General features: G+C 44.1%; 1 protein-coding gene across 1 annotated transcript; it reads left to right on the top strand.

Annotated features, from left to right (window-relative positions):
• The first annotated feature begins 7,136 nt into the window (after positions 1-7,136).
• LOC129520240 (pepsin B-like) lies at positions 7,137-15,698 on the top strand. The gene is made up of 9 exons (XM_055341303.1): positions 7,137-7,192; positions 7,762-7,918; positions 9,070-9,187; positions 9,689-9,807; positions 10,461-10,660; positions 12,232-12,354; positions 14,129-14,276; positions 15,112-15,210; positions 15,438-15,698. The coding sequence occupies exons 1-9, from the start codon at positions 7,137-7,139 to the stop codon at positions 15,588-15,590; spliced, it is 1,173 nt and encodes a 390-aa protein (XP_055197278.1). The 3' UTR covers positions 15,591-15,698.
• The last annotated feature ends 5,351 nt before the right edge of the window (positions 15,699-21,049 follow it).

Below are 21,049 nucleotides of genomic sequence, written 5' to 3'. Positions count from 1 at the left end.
ACAGTCCCTGCTCTGTTGTCTCCTGACCAAGAGACTTCGTGTTAATTGGTGTGTATCACTGGGCTTGAACTATTGTTCTACTAAAATGGAGAGTGAGCTACTCTACTGTGTCCACTTCACCCATTTATATTACCTAAACATTACCTCCCTGGAAAGTGTCAGCACATGAGTTTGAGAACCCCACTCTGCAGGGCAACTCTTTAGCATCCTTAGTAACAGCTATTTACTGAACCCTATGACACACAAAGTCCTGAACTAACAGTTTTTCACACGTTATCTTATTAATTCCTATAAAACCTTATGAAATGAATATGAACTGTTATCTCCGTTTTATAAGTATGGAAGCTGCAACTCAAAGATATAAGTAGTTAGTGCCCACAATTATAAAACTTCTAACTGATGACACTGAGATTCAAACCTTGGCCTGCCTAGGTCCAAAGCTGACTTTTATCCTTTATATTACACTGCTTCCCTAACCAATAATCTGGTTAACAGTGGAATTACTGCCTCCATACGGTGTTTACTCTTCATACTCAGTCCATGGGGGGCAAATCCCAGGAATAGGGCTGAGCACTGCCCTGCCCTTGCCATGGCCCTTGGCAGACACCCACTATGTCCCTACGAGCAAAACTGCATCCTTTGTAAAGCACACGGTGGCTCTGGAAGGAAAGACTGAGACTGTTGGAGAGACTGTGACCCTTGGAAAAATGACTATGATTTCCATGCAATTATTGACCTCTGTAAAGAATGAGACCTTTGTAAAGAGGGCAGTAGCCCCTGAAATGATGACTATCCCCTCTGGAAAGATGAAAGTCACTCCTGATAGGCAGACCAAGACTTTTAAAGGAGAGAATTTGACTTCTAAGGTGAACACTGACCCCCTGTTGGGTTACGTTGATCTTTAGATAGAAGCCAAAAGCAAGAGGCCATTCTCCGGCCCTGTCATCTAGCCCCAGGACACATTCCTCCTGCTTTTTGACAACCCTGTGTTCCCATTAAAGGAAACGATTTCTCTATCAACTCAATGACCCAACAAGTGCTCTCTAAAGAAAGAAAAACCCAGAAAACTCTGCTGTGGGTCCAGGAGCCTAAGGTCTGTCGAAGGCAGAAGCTGGGGAAAGCCCTTGTCTTTTCTTGCAGGTCCCTGATAGGAGCTGCTTTTACCCAGACGTGCATAAACCATTCATGGGTACGAGCAGGCCCCCAACCTAGTGAGTTCACCTCTTTTCTGTTGAATAAACTGAAAACACAATAATCCGTCTGAGTTCTCTGGAGTTCTTTTCTTGAAATGACTGTGCAATGTAAATGTCAGTGTCTGCCTTTCAAGTTCACTTTCCCCTACTGTTTTTTTGGAAGGAGGGAGTGTGTCTAGCCCATGCTGATGTTTTCCAGTGTGGATTATGTACTTCCATCTCTGCCTTGCATACCTACTCCCCTCAATGGTGGTCAGAGCCAGAATCTCTTCCAGGGAAGTTCCCACAATCCTCTTATTTCACTCCTGTGTAACATCTGCTCCCATGAATATATCAGAACTACTGTTACCAAGGTCACTGGTGATGCCCATGCTGTTAATTGCAGTGGTGAAGTCTCAGTTCCAACCTTCCTTGCTTCCTTGAGGCAGGAGCAATATTGACACACTTGGTTACTTTGTCCTCCTTGACACACCTTCTTTACTGTGTTTCTAGGTTTTGTTCACAGTGTTCCATACTAACTTCTCCTCTTATTCCTGATCCCTTAATGTAGGGGAGCTCTAAGTCTTCCTCTAGGTCTCTTTTCTTCTATATTTATATTCACACTCTTGGTGATGTCATCTAAGCACGTCACTTAAACAGCAGCAATAATATTGTCAAGAGAACAAAAGAACATCTATAACATGCTATCTTTCATGCAAGAAGAAAGAGGATATAAGAAAATACGCGTGTCTGCTCATTTATGCACAGAGTAATACAGAAAGGATAAACATGGAAATAATGAGATTGGTACCTGTAGGAGTTGAATGGGGATGGGGTCAAAGGAATGGGAGACTGGGGAGAAGGTACAAGGGAAGAGGGGGTTGACACCTGAATGCTCATATTTGCTTAATTCTGACTTTTAGAGCCATGAAAATGCTTCACATGGTCCACAAAAATAAATAAAATCAAACCAAAACTGAAATATAATGAGTAACAAATGTATGAACTGTACTGAAAATACAACAACATAATCACATTGAAGGAATTAGGGATGGGAAGAATTAATCTTAGTAACTTTGGAAAATAGCATTTGCCTCTATGGACAAATACGGTAGTCTTACCAAGTTTGCTGTCTATAGGTATATAAGCTAGCAATTCTGAAACTGCTCTATGTATATTCCAGAATTAAACACATAAGGAAACATATGGTGGTAAGAAGAGCCATGCTTCTCACAGTCAAAGAAACAGAAATAGGAAACAAGGAAAGGCTAGAATGAACCCTGTGGTGTCAGATTCAGAGGTACTAGAAAGGAATCATGATTTCAAAAATATATATGAAAATGAGTGCGAAAAATCAGAGAGGGTGACAAAGCAGAGAGACTCCTAACTCTGGGAAACAAACAAGGGGTAGTAGAAGGGGAGGCGGGCGGGGGGATGGGTGACTGGGTGACCAGCATGGAGAGGGCACTTGACAGGATGAGCACTGGGTGTTATCCTATATGTTGACAAATCGAACTCCAATAAAAAAAAAATATACAAAAAAAAAAACCCCACAAAAAATTTAAATGAGTTTAATTACTAATTATTCATAAAAAGTAAAAATATATATGAATCAGTTGATATAAAAATATGTGCACCTATAAATATATTCCCTGCTTTCACTACTGGAAAGAGCTAGAGTAATAACATCCTAACAGAACCAGTACCTTGAAGAGAAGGTCCCTGAACACCCCCTTGACTAACTGAGGATAGAAGCCTATGTTTCCTGCTCCCTCTTTCCTTTACTGGTAGATAATTCTGAGTGGAAGCTGCTGTGCAGAGGACAGTGAGTGATATTTCAGGACCCAGGCTTCTACAAGACCTTAAATGCTAGTGGGAGAGAGAAGACAAGTAGTCAAATCATATACTTCTGAGAGAATCCAGCGATTGTGCGTCCCAAACATCTCATCTCATGCTGAGGAAGCAGATTCAGAGATCTTATGTGCTAACAATGTCTTGCTGCAAAGAAGACTTGGTAAGTACAGTAAGAGAGCCTGCAGTGTTAAGGGATTGACAAGAGGTCAGAGGCACAGATGGGTGATGGAAAAATCCCAGGAACGGTTGGCAGGTTGGATGTGCGTGGACAGGGACAGGACGCAGGCTCAATGGGTATGACTAATGAGCAGGCACCAGTCGTCTCCACATGGGAAAGTGAGCTGTGGACACGATGTTAGGAGCTTTCTTATTTGTTTTTTTAAGAATCACCTGAAAGCTTCTCAAACACTGTCTTTGTTAAGTTAGGAATGTTGCCACCAGGAGGCAGCAGCACAGAGGGTTGCATTCTTCTATGCAGGCAGCAGACCACTAGGAGAGTGGGAGCAAATGGGGGGGGGGGGCGGGGGCTCTGCGGTTTGGCTCCTGCCTTTGTCCCAGGGCGGGATCCTGGAGACCCAGAATCGAGTCCCACATCGGGCTCCGGCATGGAGCCTGCTTCTCCCTCTGCCTGTGTCTCTGCCTCTCTCTCTCTCTGTCTCTCATGAATAAATAAATAAATCTTTAAAAAAAAAGGAATATCTTTCTACCGAAAATTAAATTGAATATAAATTTCAGTCGTTATCATTAAAGCTGATACTCTGGAGCAATTGAGGCAGAGAGAGCGTGAACACCCCAGGCTTAGATACAGGTTCAGTTCAGGCAAACCAGGCTTGAAGTCCCAGCTCTGCCTTTGATTATGTGATCATTGGGAAGTTAAATCAGCTTCTAAGCTGGTTACAATGGTTAAATGAAATATTTGCCTGATCCAAGGGGGATAAGTGGGGGTTGTATAAGCATATCCTCTGTAGATCTTCCAGTTTCTCTAATAATTTGTTTCTATAAAGAAGCATTAAATCATATATATGAAATTAGAAACCCTCTAGATTTGTGCATAGCTCAAAAGCTTCAAGGTAGATTCATGACAAAGTTCCAGTTACTTCTCTCATGCCCGTGACAACTTTACTTAGGGAATCATTTTGTAAACTGGCCTCTTTTACCACATCTTCTAAAAGGCTCCAATCTAGAAACTAGTACATAGGGTATCTAGAAGGTATTGAGTGTGTCATTAAAAAAAAATCAGTGGCTCCTTACTGCTTAAGGAATAAAGTCCATGTTGCTTGGCCTGACGTACGAGGTCCACCTCACCATCCAGTCGCGCCCCTGTGAACACCTTGTGCTGTGCTCCAGAAGGTTTACCCAGGTGCTCCAGGGTGTGCTCCACCAGTATGAGGCATAATAATAAATAGTTTGATGGAATAGAAGTTAAAACCTGTGGATGCTGAATATATTCTGCTTTCAGGTAGTTTTGTAGAATCAAGAGTTTTCCATTTATTTATGTATTTATTTAATAAATTTATTTTTTATTGGTGTTCAATTTGCCAACATATAGAATAACACCCAGTGCTCATCCCGTGAAGTGCCCACCTCAGTGCCCTTCACCCAGTCACCCCCCACCCACCTCCCCTTCCACCACCCCTAGTTCGTTTCCCAGAGTTAGGAGTCTTTCACGTTCTGTCTCCCTTTCTGACATTTCCCACTTATTTTTTCTCCTTTCCCCTTTATTCCCTTTCACTATTTTTTATATTCCCCAAATGAATGAGACCATATAATGTTTGTCCTTCTCCGATTGACTTATTTCACTCAGCATAATACCCTCCAGTTCCATCTACGTCGAAGCAAATGGTGGGTATTTGTCCTTTTATTTTTACAGTCCTTTCCATTGCAAGGGAATCCTGAGTAGAAAATAATTTCCAAATAAAAAAAAGAAAATAATTTCCAGAGCTAATTGGCATGAGGAGGACTGAGAAAACCCAGTGCCGGTCCTGTGGGTGGGTCTTGGCTTGCAGAGGCCATGTTGGGAATTGCTCTTCTGGCCACACTGGTCACAGTGTTCTCTGACTTTGTGACACACACTGCACCCCTGGGTGCCACTGCTCAGGCTTTGCTTCTGCCTCCAGCGGCTTTTCCATTTTCCTCACATTCTCATCTACCATCCTGCAAGATCCTAACTCAAATGTGACCTCTTCCCTGAAGCTTTTCCATCCCCCCAGGAGCTATCACCTCTTGTCTGTGCTTGCTTCATGAATACTGTTCTTCTCACTCTCAATCATTCAACACATGTTTGGATGATAGAGCCATCACATCATCTTGTAATTAGATTGTGTGTCAGTCATTAGGCAGGATGCCGACTTTGCAGGACCATTTTGTTTTTTTTTAATGTTTAACTATTTTAATTGATTAATTAAAAAAGGAATAAATGACGGAGGACTTAATTTACATACTGGTATGAGATCCAAAAGGTGGGCTCACTTTGGAGCTAACAGAGCTTAAACTTTGGGGTTCTCACCCAAAAGGCCCTCTCCAGGACCCTGGATCTAATTTTTAATTTGCAATTTTGTGTGTGTGTGTGTGTGTGTGTGTGTTTTAAAAGACATCCTCTGAAGTCATATAAGCCTCTCACTCCTCAAAACCTGGATCTGTTCCCTCCACCAAAGACTGTCATGGACTAGAAACCAGATGCCTGGCTGGGTAGTAAATGCCAATGATGGTAGTAATCGTTATAATAATGAACACTGACAGTACTAATAAGAGCAGCTTGGGTGATAGTGGTAATAATGATCATAGCAGCGACTACTGTTTACCAAGCACTGTGCTGATTTAAACAACACTTTATGCAGGATCATTTATACCCATTTAGAAGACAAGGAAATGGAGGCTTGGTGGGCCAAGAATCTTGCAGAGCAAGCTTGCTCCCACCTGCTGCTGGAACCAGTTCTTGTGGCCATGGCTCAGGCTTTATCAAGATGCCAGAGAGCAAGGCTCACTTGAGCTGACCTTTAGAAAACTTTTGTTTTCCAGACCTTGATCCTGTGGGCTGAGCTGAATTCTGCGAAAGGGCCCCGGCCCCGGCCTTCTCGCCTTCTCCGCCTTCTCCGTGCTTGTCTTTACGGGTGACCCGCGCTCACTAGTGCTGCAGAGCTGTGTGTGGGCAGGTGTGGGATTCTGTGTGTACATCTTCCAACAGTTAATACGAGTGCAGTCAATCCTCATTATTCATGTTCCTCTGTTTGTGAATTCACCTACTTACCCTTATTTGCAGCCTCCAAATCAATGCTTGTGGCACCTTCTTGGTCATTCGCAGACATCAGTCACCTGATGGGCACATTCCTGGCTGAGTTCAAAAAGGGTAACTCTCTGCCTTCTCCTTCCATCTATACTGTAAACGAGTGTGCAGGACCATTTCTGAAATTTCTTTGTACTCCCAGAGCTTAGTGCAGAAGTGAGCACTAAGCACTAAGATGGAATAAACGAGTGTGCAGGACCATTTCTGAAATTTCTTTGTACCCCCAGAGCTTAGTGCAGAAGTGAGCACTAAGCACTAAGATGGAGTAGACCTTCCATCAACGTTGGCTAATTGAGAACTAAGAAACAGAAAATACAGATCAGAGTGCCATGGGCTATGAGAACCACAGCAGAAGACTATAGATGAGTCTGATGAGAGGAACAGGAAGGAAAAGGGGAAGCAGAAGTAGAGTCTACTGTAAATCTCCAGAAAGCACATGGACGTTGGAGCCAAAGAACAGATTGTTCTGGCAGAAGTTGCCAGCACCCATTTCCCAGTAGATGTGGGCACCAGGATCCTTCGTCCCCAGTGCATTTCACATTTGTTATCATATCCTTTGGATTCCATCAGCAAAGCCACTAATCACTTTTTAAGTTGACTGCAGAGTGGATATTAAAGGCCAAGGTGTTTGCCAGAAGGAAAAACAAACAGAACCCATGGATGTGTAGGAGCACAAGCTGGTACAAGGCTAAGAAGCCCACATGCCAACAGGGGGAAAGAACAGGGAGATCAGGGTATAAAAGAGACACTCAATCTCCCTCTGTCTGTTCCAACTCTTGGGTGTGCCACTGTGTCCTGTGTGTCTGTGGGCCACTGAAATCAGCACCATGAAGATCCTGGTCTTGGTTTTGGTTTGCCTACACCTCTCAGAGGGTGTGGAAAGGTGAGTATAGGGATTCAGCTTTACAGTGATACTCAGCCCCAAGGCAGCATCAGAAGCTGGGGTAGAGCAAAGACCTTCCTCTGCAGATCTCATGGAAAAGCGGGCAGATTGTGTCTTGGTACATGAACCCCAAAACCACAGGGACCAAAGACTAAAATGGATGATGATGATGATGATGATGATGATGAGTGTATGTAGGTGTGTGTGTGTGGTGTGTGTGTATGTTTTTAAAGGTACGTTGGTGTTTTGTTGGCTAAGAAAGAGGGATACAGGGCTCATGTCTCAAGTTTATAGGAGGGACTTTGGATAAACAGAAATTTATTCCTTGGAAACAATATGCAAGCAGGAAACCCCAAATATACCTTGTAGTGGATTTTCAGGCTAGGAATGCTGCTGGAAATGCTGGAGTGACTGCAGTGGTCAGAACTCACTAAAATCCAGGAGGATTTCTTATAAGAGGCTCTTCTAAGAGGACTAGGGAGGTTTGAAAACTCCAGATCAGGTCATTGAAGGGAGTGCTATAATGGGGAAGGTGAAGCTCACTCCTTTTGTTTACCTATTCTCCACAGAATTATCCTGAAGAAAGGCAAGTCCATCCGCCAGGTGATGGAAGAGCGGGGTGTCCTAGAGACATTCCTGAGGAACCACCCAAAGGTTGACCCAGCTGCCAAGTATCTTTTCAATAATGATGCTGTCGCTTATGAGCCCTTCACCAACTACCTGAATGTAAGTGAAGGGGGAGGTAATGTCCATAACCTTTGGCTAATATGCACTCTTGATACCTATTTAGACCTCCCATTAGCTCTGATTTTGGTCTTTTTACTAAACTTATGTCTCACCTTCCTATGGAAAGTATCTGGATAATGAGTTGGTACCATCTGACACTATAGTATTTCCTTTCCTTCCTTCTTTCCTCTCATTACTGGCTCACTCTCTAAAGCTCTCTTTATATGGTTAAGAGATTCACAGTGACATATTCAAGTCAGTTGAGAGGGCCAGGAAGGAAGTCCCAGTGATGAGCTGCAGGGGAAAGAAGGAGAGCACGTGCAAAGCTGCCAGGCAAAATCTCCAGTGGCCCCAGCTGCTATATATCTTCCCTTTCGGAAACATACACTGGTACTCAGGGCAAGTATTTGAACATTCTTTAGGCTGCAGTGTCTGCTCAGGGCATCTCATCATACTGGTGTCCTATAGACTGTCTTTAGTGAGGTGTTACATGCGTGTCAGATCTAGAAGCCACCCTAGGGATTTCCTACTTGGACATCCCCTTTCTATAGATGTAGAAGAAGAGGCAGGTAAGTGACGTGGCTGGTCCAAATTCACTTAGAACTGAAACTGTATCGCAGTGAAGTTATCTTTTTGCTTTCCATGCTACGTCTCATTCTAGGTTTCCTGGGGCCTTAGCTACTGCGTGACCAGAAGGAGAAGAATGGTGGGGAAATATATAACACTGGAAGAGAAAGAGGGGTGTGTGTGTCTGTGTGAGAGAGAGAGAGAGAGAGAGAGAGAGAGAGAGAGAGATGGGGAGAATGGATGGACACTGGGAGTGAAGAAAAAAGTGATTGCTTCTCCAACTTTGCATGTTCTGGCACAGAATGATAAATCCATGGAGGTGTTACGTGATGCAATGTACAAAAAGCTTTGGAAGTGATATCGTCTTGCCAGACTCACCTAGTCACAGTCTTGCTAATTAGGGACAAAAATGGGAATATTGAGGGATCTGGCTCCAGATAGGAAGGAGACCTTGTGGAAGGAGAAGTTATTACTCCCCAAGGAAGTGATTTGGCAAATGTTGCTTCTAGTGAGTCAACTTGTCTCCCTATCTTCAAGACAAGACTTGGCAGCTGAATGAGAGTGACAATCTTTTGTCTTTGCAGTCCTACTACTTTGGAGAGATCAGCATTGGGACACCACCACAAAATTTCCTGGTCCTCTTTGATACGGGCTCCTCCAACCTGTGGGTGCCCTCCACCTACTGCCAGAGCCAGGCCTGCTGTGAGTATACCACCATCACCACCCACCCATAGATAGGAGAAGAGGGTGGGGCAGAGTCAGAATTGATCACGAACTCAGCATCAAAGTCCCAAGTTCCCGGTGCATACCCTTGATCTCATCCTCCTTAAATTCAGACCATCTGGAAATCTTGCCTTGGTCTAGATTTCACTAGTAGTACAGTTCTGGAGAGAGACCGCAGAAATAGACCAAGGCTTCCATTCCTTTCTACATTGTTCCCTTTCCTCAGCTTTCTCCTATTGGCCCCAATTCCTGGCACTTTTGTGTTGAGCAATCGCTTAGGAAATGGAAGGGATTGGGGCAGCATCTGTTTGCCAAGGGGACAGACTTTTCTGGGGCCACAGATTGTTTTCAGCATAAAGGATCTGAGGCTGAGGCCTAATCTCAGGCTTGGTCTGATGGTCTTAGGCCATCAAGGATAGATGTCCTCCAAGTTTTTTGGAAAGTGTACTGACATTAACATTCCATTCTAATCTTACACAGCCAATCACAACACATTCAACCCCAGCAGTTCCTCTACCTACAGAAACAATGGACAAACCTATACACTATATTATGGAAGTGGCAGCCTGACTGTGCTCCTGGGATATGACACTGTGACTGTGAGTGCTGTTCTCATACTTCTGTGGGTCTGCTCTTTGGTTTCCCTTTTCTAGAGCCTTCATCTATCAGAGAGTCTCATGATTACTAATTAGGTGCAAATTCCCAGAAGCTAATTGTGGGAAAGGATGCCAAAGGCCATTTAATTAAACCTTTCTTCCAAAACAAAAATTGCCACCTCTCCCCCAAGCAGTCCTGATCGCAGCAGACTCTTTACATTGTGCTTCCCTGTGACTTTGCTCCTTGTTCGTAATGTGCCCTCTGCAGCCACATGAAGCACATCTGCTTTCTCTTCCACATGATTTCACTCTAGGTATTTGAAGACCTTCCTTTCACTATTTTCTTTTCTTTACATCAATCACCCACAGTTCCTATGTTATTTGTGCACATGGATTGTTCAATATAAAACCCGCCACTGTTCTTTCACTATCTATGGAAGTGGAAATTCTAAGTCCAGAACACAATGGCCTCTGCTTCCCCAACACCCACATGGTTGGTTGATACTGTTGTCCCTTCATCTTCCATACCCCATCTAATGATTGAGCTAAGCATGAAAAAAGCCAACTTCCTCCCCTAGAAAAGTATAGAGTCTATCCCTGGGCACTTAAGTCTGGGAAGGATCTGTCCACCTGAATTTTCTTTCTGCTTGTCCCAGGTTCAGAATATCGTCATCAATAACCAGGAATTTGGTCTGAGTGAGATTGAACCCAGCAACCCCTTCTACTATGCAAACTTTGATGGTATCCTGGGAATGGCCTACCCCAACCTGGCTGTTGGGGATAGCCCCACAGTCATGCAGAGCATGGTGCAGCAGGGCCAGCTCACCCAGCCCATCTTCAGCTTCTACTTCTCTCGGTGAGCATATGGGTCTTGGGTAGTTCTTAGCAAATTAGGTGTTGTGGGGGCTTTCAGCAAGTCAACATCAGACAAGGCTGAGGTTTTAACATATCCTGACACAATGAGTATAACCTGCTACATGCATTACATGTATTTCTGAAAATTCATAATTACATTTTTGAAGGGATTATATTTTTTTCACTAGAGGAATATAAAAAGATTTTATTTATGCATTTGACAGAGAGAGAGAGAGACAGAATGAGTGTATGAGCAGGAGAAGGGACAGAGGGAGAGGGAGAAACAGACTCCCCACTGAGCAGAGAAGCCCAACGGGGGCTTGATCCCTGGATCCTGAGATCACGACCTGAGCCAAAGGCAGACACCCAACTGACTGAGCCACCCAGGTGTCCCTGCACTAGAAGAATTTTCAATTCAGGCCAAAGACATAAGATGACTCTTTCCTTAAAAACAAACTACAGTCCCTCAAGTTTTAATTAGTAAATGTGGAGATTGCTGTATTTGATTCACAGAGCCGTAAGCTTTAGAACAAGGTTTATGATTACTTATTAATATAAATAATTACAAATATACAACAAAAAGGACTATAATAAATTATATTTATAATGTGTCTGGCTCTATAAAGAGGTCTTGTAGTTATTACTTCACATGGCATCTCAAAAATCTTGTTATTAGCTTCATTTTTCCACAGATGAAATGCAGGCTCAAACAGGTGTACAAAATTGAGCAGGGTCTGGTAGGTATGAAGCCATGACTCAAATGCAAACATCTTGAGCACAAATCTAACACTTTTCCTACTCTACTGGCTTTGAGCTTTTTTAAAAAATATTTTATTTATTTATTCATGAGAGACACACAGAGAGAGGCAGAGACACAGGCAGAGGGAGAAGGAGGCTCCTCCCAGGGAGCCTGATGCAGAACTCGTTCCCAGGACCCTGGGGTCACGACCTGAGCCAAAGGTAGATGCTTAGCCACTGAGCCACCCAGGTGCCCCTGGCTTTGAACTTTTATGGCAAACTGTACTGATTCTTCTTCCTAATCACATGATACTCAGGGTACCTGTGTTCTTCAATGACCAGCAGGTCTAGGATAGGGAACAGAAGTGGTCTGAATCCCTTTAACACTGTCTAATTACCAACCTGAGCATGGCAGGAGCATCCTTTTGACTGCACACTAGATCTCTCTCTCTCTCTCTCTCTCTCTCTCTCTATCAGCCCCCATCCCAGGTGCTCCCTGAGGTATTTCTTCTTTTCTCACTCTGTCCCCAGGAGAGTTTCCCTGGAATGCTTTGATAGTTTGTTTTCACAGGCCTAGTTTCCAATTCCATCTCCTCTTTTATGGGAATAGTCTGTGTTTCCAGTTCTCTGATACTCTGGGTGTTCCTCTGAGGAGCCTCTTCTCCCTTGTGCCTTGAGCCTGGTAGAGTCTGAGAGCAGGTCAGAGGATGATACCCCTTGTGCTGTGGTTCCTCTGTGTCTGAAAGACAGAGGGATAGTTAAAGCGGAGGGAGGAGCTGCCTGAAACTATGTGAGTTATGGGAAGAACTTGTGCTCTTCTCCTTTTCTCCCCAGCCAACCAACCTATGAGTATGGTGGAGAGCTCATCCTGGGAGGTGTGGACACACAGTTTTATTCTGGTGAGATCGTCTGGGCTCCAGTCACTCGGGAAATGTACTGGCAGGTTGCCATCGATGAGTAAGTACAGAGGAAAATTCCTATGGATTGTGGATACCCCTAGGGTGTTCCTCCAGTGTGACAATATTTCCTGTTCTTGCATTGGCACAAACTTCGTAAAGAATCAGCAAATCCTCATGCTCATTATTCCAGGAGCTCAGTAGACTCTGGCATCTAGCTCTAGACTAAACTTTTTGACTTGTCATTGAGCCTTGTCATGCCAGCAGGTTGGTCATTCCTAGACTTCTGTGAACCCATGTCTTTGTTCCCTGAAGCTTCATTATCTCAAGTAGCACAATCTTTACCAAGTCCTTCATAAGTAAGAGTAACAGCTGTCATCGATGTTTTCTATGTGCCAGATACTGTGCTAAATATTTTATATATATTATTGTATGTGTATTTCACTGCAGCACTATAAGGTGGTCAGTAGTATATTTCATTGCACAGATAAAGAAATCAGGGCTCAGAGGTTAAGTAACTTATCCAAAGTCATACATTTCACAAATTTCCAAATTTGAGCCCAGGGATATCTGATCCCATAGCTCAGGACTATGACTCAGTTACTTCTACACTCCAGGCCTTCAGGAAATCTCCATCACTGCCAATTAAAGATACACTTCTTTGGCCTATACTCAAGACCATATATAACAGCGGGGCACTTCCTACGGGTACAGCCTTCCCACCACTTCCTCATGTGCAGCACAGATTTCACCATGTCCTTGCACCTCGCCATGACTTTCTTGCTGCTTCTCTTTTGACTATATCACCTGAAGTGCCCCCCTCATGTCCTGGGTGCATCCTTCTGAGCCCAGATGAAGTCCTCTCTCCCTCGAAAAGGTCTCTTAGGGGCTCAATCTCTCTTTCAGTCCCATAGTATTACTTGCGTGTATCCCAACTTGTATCTCCTCATTTCAGGGTAGCCACAGGGACACCAGCCCAATGTGCATGAATAGACAGGGAGATAAGCAGTTGAATATCTGGCAAGTAGTTTTCTGTGCCTGGAATAGAGGGGTCTTGTCACTTGGACCAATGGCACTCACCCTTTAAGCATCTCTTGTCTGACTGACTACTTCTCACCCCCACAGTAGATCAAGTTCCCCCTTCTCTGGCCTCTTTAGTTTTTTCATGGAACTCACCATGGTTACAATCAAACCCTGTGTTTGTGTGTTTCTATTAAGTGTCTGACAGTTCCACCACACTGCCATGTCTGTTTTTTGTTCATTATTATATCCAAGTGCCTTGATCCACCAACAGTACTCAAAACATACATGGACTGAAGAGGAAGGGTAGAGCTGCAGAAAAAGCTGAATGAGGAATCAGGGAGTGAATCACAAAGAACTGTATTATGGCAATCACCAGCTACAGCGATAAGTCATGACTTAATATATAGTGTAGTCTCATGCCTATTAGAATGTACTCTTTAAAAACAGATAATGTAATTAGTCCTCCTTGTATCACCATAATAGTTGTAAGAGCGTCTTGCATATAGTAGGTGCACAAAGTGTGTTTATGAAGTGATTACCATCTGGCAGCTTTTGACACTGTGTGCCAGGCCTCATGTAGGTAGATTAAAGAAGATAAGACACAGTCTTGCCTCTTCAGAGCTTTCAGTCAGAACTGAAGGGGTTACCAGAACAAAAAAACACAAAACATTACATGGACAGCTGTGTCGTGGGGTGGCCTGGTTTCCTGGAAAAGGCAGAATGTTGAAGCTGCAAGGTTAGGGCAATTAGAGGGGATATGGACATGTTTGTGGCACAGGCACCTAATTCTCTTCTATTGGTGTTACCCTCAGGTTCCTCGTCAATAATCAGGCCACTGGTTTGTGCTCCCAGGGCTGCCAGGCCATTGTGGATACAGGGACTTATGTGCTAGCTGTTCCCCAGCAGTTTATGGGCTCCTTCCTGCAAGAAACTGGAGCCCAGGAGGCTCAGAATGGTGATGTGAGTAACCAGAAGCCAAGGGTTTCTCTGTACATCCACACAGCCTTAGCACAGGAGGAGGGATTTGGGCGGGGACCTGAGCCTCTGGTAGGACAGATCAGGTGGGGATACAACATGCCTTTCAGGCAAGGAGGGGTAAGGAAAGGTAGAAATACCAACTCCAATTCTGAGTATGGGCTGAATGGCTGTCAGGAGAGGTGGCTGTTCCTTTCCAGGTCCTAGGAGTACTTCTCACCTTGATGTGGCCACTGTCATTTGACTACATGCAACAGAGCCAGGCATATTCCATTTGTCCATTCCACTTGGGTTTTTTTCTTGTTTAGGAGTTCTTCTTTGGCTTTTGCTCTGAGAAGCCTCCTGTGCTTACCCCAGATCCCCTTATATACACTTCTGTAGTTTGCTTCCCCTGCATGCAAGAGTCTAGTATAGTCAGACTAAATCTTGGTTCTTCAGGGTGTGTGTGTGTAGTACATTGACAGGTACACACAAGCGTGGGTATGAATTTTCAAAAGCACACTTCCACAGGGTGTGCCCATGCTTCTCTGTAAGTGGTACATTCTGGCAGTAGAATCCTGTGATCTGAAATGAGCCTAACTCATTATGGCCATATAAATACAACCAAAATCTTGGAGCTGAGATGTGTCCAAGGAGGCCCAGGAAAGTGGAAGCATCTGGTCAGTGTTGTGCCTGTGAATTGGGTTTTGCCTTCCATGCTCTCAACCACTCTCTGCTGGAAGGTCAGGAAGATAGTCTCACTGGGAAAGGGGAAATCAGGACCTTTGTCTGGGCCCACAGTCCAATGGCACTCTACAGTTCCGCTTCTCTTCTCTCTCAGTTTGTGGTCAACTGCAACTCCATACAGAGCATGCCCACCATCACCTTTGTCATCAGCGGGTCACCTTTACCTCTGCCTCCCTCTGCTTATGTCTTCAACGTACGTATGCATTCTAGGCTCCATGGATATGGGATTGGATGGCTCAAAGTGCCATTCTGTGTCCCAGTTCACTTCTGGGCACCTATGGAAAGTCATCAGTGACAGGGCTGAGGGTGAACAAGAGGCCAGAGACCCTATAGGTGTCATGGAATATAGGGTGGGAAGTTCCTGTGGGAAAAGGCCTTTCCATTCACCTGGTTATATCCTCATGTTCTTTGTATTTTCAGAACAATGGCTACTGCACACTTGGGATTGAGGCCACTTACCTGCCCTCCCCCACTGGGCAGCCTCTGTGGATTCTGGGAGATGTCTTCCTCAAGGAATATTATACTATCTACGACCTTGCCAACAACAAGATGGGCTTTGCCCTCTCTGCCTAGACTAGCAAGAGGCAGCTGTCTCCACCATCCCAGCATGACTCTGGGGTTGCCCTACTGTTTCTCTGGGCTGATAGCAGCATTTTGGACTAGTCTGACCCTTCTATACACTAGTCTTACTTCCTGCAACTAATAAATCAAGAATCTCCAAAAATCCTTACTGTTCCTTCCAAATGTCTTCTTTGTGTTCTGCTTATAGTAGTTTCTTCTTTTTTTTTAATTTTTATTTATTTACGATAGTCACACAGAGAGAGAGAGAGAGGCAGAGACATAGGCAGAGGGAGAAGCAGGCTCCATGCACCGGGAGCCCGACGTGGGATTCGATCCCGGGACTCCAGGATTGTGCCCTGGGCCAAAGGCAGGCGCCAAACTGCTGCGCCACCCAGGGATCCCCTATAGTAGTTTCTTCTAAATTGAAAGTTAGCAATAGCTCTTTGGGGGATCTGTTAATTCACCAATGGGAAAGGACATGGAGCAAAGGTTTCTGAGTGAGGACGCACAGCACAGACATTAAGGACACAGTAGTACCTACATGAGGTACTCTCGTAGAGGTGGCCAGTCCTCCCAGCACTGGCACTTCCAACACATTTTTCACTCCATTCTTAGAAAAGAATGTGAAACAGAGTAGTCTCTAACTCAAGAATATTAAAGAAGAAAAAAGTAACCTTAGAGAATGTTTCAAACTGGCTCTCTGAGGAAGCAGATCAGAAAATGGTAGTTTTTCTTGAAGGGAGTAGCACATTTTTAATGAATAGTTTCTGGTATTTTCACAGACCCCATTCCTGCCTGCTTAATGCAGATGGTCTCAAGCTGTTCGCATATACAATTCACCCGCCTGGTCCTGAAAGTTTTTGAGTTTTGAAACCCAGTCTCATTTTACAGTATAAGAAGGAGAGGCACAGACCTGTTATCATACAGTTAGTGTTAAAATCAGATCCAAAACTGTGCATTAAACATTTTTTAATTCTGTTATATAATAAACTCTGCTACATGTTAGCCATGGGGGCACACAATTACAAATGAGGCATGGCGTTGGCACACTAGGAATTTTCTAGCAAGTACAACATATTGCTTTTGAGCATGTTTCCTGTCTGAAGTAAGCCCAGTAGCTGAACTCGCATTCCATAATAGGTTATGAACAATCATCTGCAGTGGTTTCTTCTTTTTTTTATTAATTAATTAATTAATTAATTAATTAATTAATGATAGTCACAGAGAGAGAAAGAGAAAGAGGCAGAGACATAGGTAGAGGGAGAAGCAGACTCCATGCACCGGGAGCCTGACGTGGGATTCGATCCCGGGTCTCCAGGATTGCGCCCTGGGCCAAAGGCAGGCGCCAAACCACTGCGCCACCCAGGGATCCCTGCAGTGGTTTCTTCTAATGCAGTAATGCTGCCTTTATGGAGTTAAAAACTGGTATCGCTCTGGGGTTCAAACTTGTTTCAAGAAATGTAATTAGAAGGACATACCTGGAAAGAAAGATGCAAAGAATTCTCAACCCAGATGTGTGTGGGTGGTGGTGGTGGATGGAGGTATCCATTTTCTACACTGTTGCATCATTCCCCTCCACCAACCCATAACGAAGTTGATCTTAAGGAGTTGGGTAATGTCTGCACTTTGGCCATTCCTTTTTCTTTCTGTTGTGTTTCTTTTATGGGAGAGATGGCCTTTTTTTGGTCAGAGAGAAGGGAGCTCAGTTCAGCCCCAATTCACCTGCATTCTCATCCCTGCCCTGTCAGCCACTGTTCCTGCCTCAGTATCACCTCTATTCATGCTCTGGTGGTTGGCCGCAACTATAGAGTGCAAAGATCTTGAGATGGAGATATGATTGCTCGAAACTCTCATGAGTAAGCTGAAATTCATCAGCAGGGACTGTCCTCATCCACTGGAGCAACATAAGGTATTGGTAAAGCCAAAGCTAGAAATTCTCTGCTCCTGGATTCTAGAAACTAGCAACCAAGAGCAGCTCTCCACAGCTTATGGTCTATTCCACCTTGTCTATCATTGTAGGATGGGGACAAGATTTATTAATATGTGATTGTTTCCCACCTTCCCACTCTGTCCCCATCACACTAATAAAGATCTTGTCTGTCTGATTCCTGTTTCTTATGTTATATGTATACAGACTGAGGGACTGGAGAAGGAGAGAGAGAGAGAGAGAGAGAGAGAGAGAGAGAGAAAGAGAGAGGCCACTAGGTCAAAAAAGGTAAAAAGAAGGAGGAGTAAATGAGATTTTTAAAAAGCTGGAAGGGCACTTGATGGGGATGAGCACTGGGTGTTATTCTATATGTTGGCAAATTGAACACCAATAAAAAATAAATTTATAAAAAAAGATCTGGAAGGCAACAGGGGAAAAAGAAGGAATAGAAATTATGGGTGGGGGAGACGAAAATAGAAACTTAGAATTTGGAATTTCTTGGGGGAGATGTTCCACACCAACATATCTGGGGGAGCATGTAGGAGGAAGATTTTGAGAAAAGTTGCATATACTTAAAAATTAGGATTTTTTTTTAAAAAATTGAGAGATTGATTTAGAGGGCACGAGTAGAGGGAGGGATGAAGGGAGATGGAGAGAATTTCAGGCAGATTTTCCTCTGAGCACAGAGCCCACGAGGGGCTTATCCAAGACCCTGAGATCATGGCCTGAGCTAAAATTAAGAGTCAGATGGACACTCAACTGACTGAGCCACCCTAGACCCCACAGATGAGAGACTTTTTAATGTTCTGCAAGAGACAAAAAAGATTGGAATTCCTTTTAAATTATTTTTGGCAGATATAATGTGGTTTTTAAATGTAATTCATGCAGAAAGTGGCCACATGGACCCTAGTCTATGTTTGGGTTATACTTGTAAAAGTATTCTAGAGCTTTTATTTCTTATGTCATCACTACTTATGAAATATCATTCATTTGTTCATAAAGTATTTATTGAACTGTCTTTGTGTAAGTAAAATCTTCCCTGGTCCTTGACATCCTTTTGCATCTCCTCTGCCTACCCTCTCAACAGCTATGAGAGGTAACTACTGCTCCTTTCCTCCTCCCACAGCACTTTGTACCTCTGACATTGCACTACACAATGCACTGTATTTTACCCATTGCACATCTGTCTCCCCAACTCAATTATGATCTAGAGGAAAGAGACTTTATTATTCTCTTTAAGTCCCCAGATCTGACGTGTCCTCTGATAACAAGTGCTTAGCAATTATATACCACCAAATTCATGATGATACAAGTGACATAAATGCTGTTACAGTGAATGGTGCCCGACAGTGGCAGGAAAGAGGAAGGTATCACAAAGGAAAGCATGTTAGATTTCATCTTGAACTATATGCAGGAGGGACTCACTGAGTAGAAAAAGTTAGAAAAGGGATCTCATGCAGAAATCAGCATAAGAACAGCAAAGGGGCTGGAGAATTTGTGTAAACAGCGAGTGGCAGGATGTCTCAACTGGCTGGACACAAGGCACCTGAGAGGATAGCAGGAAATGAGGCATCCAAGGTGGGTTGTGGCCAGATGGGAAGGGTCTTGCTAAGTGTCTGGACTTGATTCTCCAGTCAAGGGGTCCCATAACGGGTTTTAGCGGAGGAGAGACCTAAGATATTTGAGGTAGAGGGCTCTGCTGGCAGGGCTCCTCTGCTGTTGACCAGCCCTCCGCTGGGGTCCCCCAGAAACTCAACTCCAGATAGATGCATAGCCTTTGTTCCCTGTGGAGCATCTGCTCTAGAACTCTGGACATTTTCTTAGGCTCATAATCATAGCTGAAAGACCTAAATAGAAATGAAAGACCCCTGTGTATCTGACCCCTAAATCCAGAATTTAGAGCCAACCAACAGTAGGTGAGCTCTTGGCTTCCCCTTTCTTAGCTCCACTCTGACTCTGCTCTTAGTATGCAAATGTCACCAGAAATCTCAAAATCTGCTCTTCACACCATCCTGGTAGAAGTTTTGATCAAGGTCCGCTTCTGTGTGCCATCAAAGACATGTTCAGAAGAATATTATCTTGTTGAGATGATTTGCTCTGTAATGAGTTCTCTGAACTTGGCTACAGCAGGTGAGGGCTCTGACAACAAAATAGGCTGTGTGGGGCAGGGTTTGGGAATGGACAAAAGTAGACCTGGAAGCAGGTCCTAGGCTGGATTTCTGGTACTCTGCCTTCTGCAGCTGTTCCGTTTTCACAGAGATAAAGAGGCCCGTCTAGGCCCAGCCCTTATGTAGAGAGCCCTGGGCCCAGGCATTTGTGCTGAGCTGCAGCCATGATGGGGCATACTGCTTTTAGCTGCTAAATCACACAGACCCTAGCCCTTTCCCCTCTTTTCTATACCCATGGGGGTCCTCTCCAGCAAGGAGCAGGGAGCAGGGATCCAGCCTCAGCTTCAAGAGGCTAAGGGCACTTGATGGGATGAGCACTGGGTGTTATACTATATGTTGGCAAATTGAATTTAAATTAAAGAGATGCAAGAAAAAAAAGGGGGGCTAAGGATTGGTTTGGAGTTTCCATGCCATTTCTCTCTTGTCCTGGCATGTACCCCCATTAGGCTGCTACTTTTTCAGACTGTTGTGCTCTGCCTTTTCACATGCTATGATAATGGAATTCAAAGAGTGAGGTTCTCTGTGGGTTGCTAGAAAGTGCTAAAGGAACAAAATACAGGTTTTAAAGGCCCAGAGGTGTGTTCCAGGAAGTCAGGCATTCCCTGAATATATCTACTCCAGTGCACTGCTTCTGTAGGTTCCACTCTGAGTTCCATTGCTTCTCTCTGCAATATTTTAATTAATAAAAATGTTTTCACAACCCCGTGTTCCCTTTATCTCTCCCCTTTCTCATCACCCATATCTTGCCCAATGTCAGCTGCTCTAGAGGAAGAACTAATGCTACTCTCTGTTCAGATCTGCTACCTGACACCACACCATCCGGAACAGGCCTGAATAGCTGTGATTCACAAGCAGTGTGAGTTGCTGAGCAGCTGCCTTACAGGCTCTGAAGCATTCTGGGCCTCTGCAAGTAATGGTTGTTGCTCTCACTGGACATGTAGTAGATCATAGACAAAAATAGATGGACTGGAGCTTGACTTAAGGTAATTGGTGAGAGGTAAGTATGTAGTCATTTGGAGCCGTAGTCACTACACCAGGTGTATGGGCCAATGGTTTAATTAAGAGACATTTATTTAGTTCTGAGTGTATGTCCCTTCAGTTACCTCACTACATCCTTGCAACAAAATTTTGAAGTAGGTTTTACTCCTTCCATTTTCATCAGTAAGCAAATGGAAGTCGAAGGCATGTGATAAAGTATCCAGCATCCTGCCCCTGGAAGTGGAAGAACCACACTTCAGGTGTAATAATATCTTCCCCAGGCCCATACTCTTTCTAGTTCACCACTTACTAGGTGAGGGATAATCCAGCACCAAGATCCCCTCCTCACCAGGGGTGGTTTAGGCGCAGGCTGTGCAGAGGAAAATCATTTGCGGGAA

Source organism: Nyctereutes procyonoides, unplaced genomic scaffold, assembly GCF_905146905.1.
Source record: "Nyctereutes procyonoides isolate TBG_1078 unplaced genomic scaffold, NYPRO_anot_genome, whole genome shotgun sequence".
NCBI classification, from domain to species: domain Eukaryota; kingdom Metazoa; phylum Chordata; class Mammalia; order Carnivora; family Canidae; genus Nyctereutes; species Nyctereutes procyonoides.
Note: the sequence above shows the minus strand (reverse complement) of the source record. Positions and strands in the feature narration are given on the sequence as shown.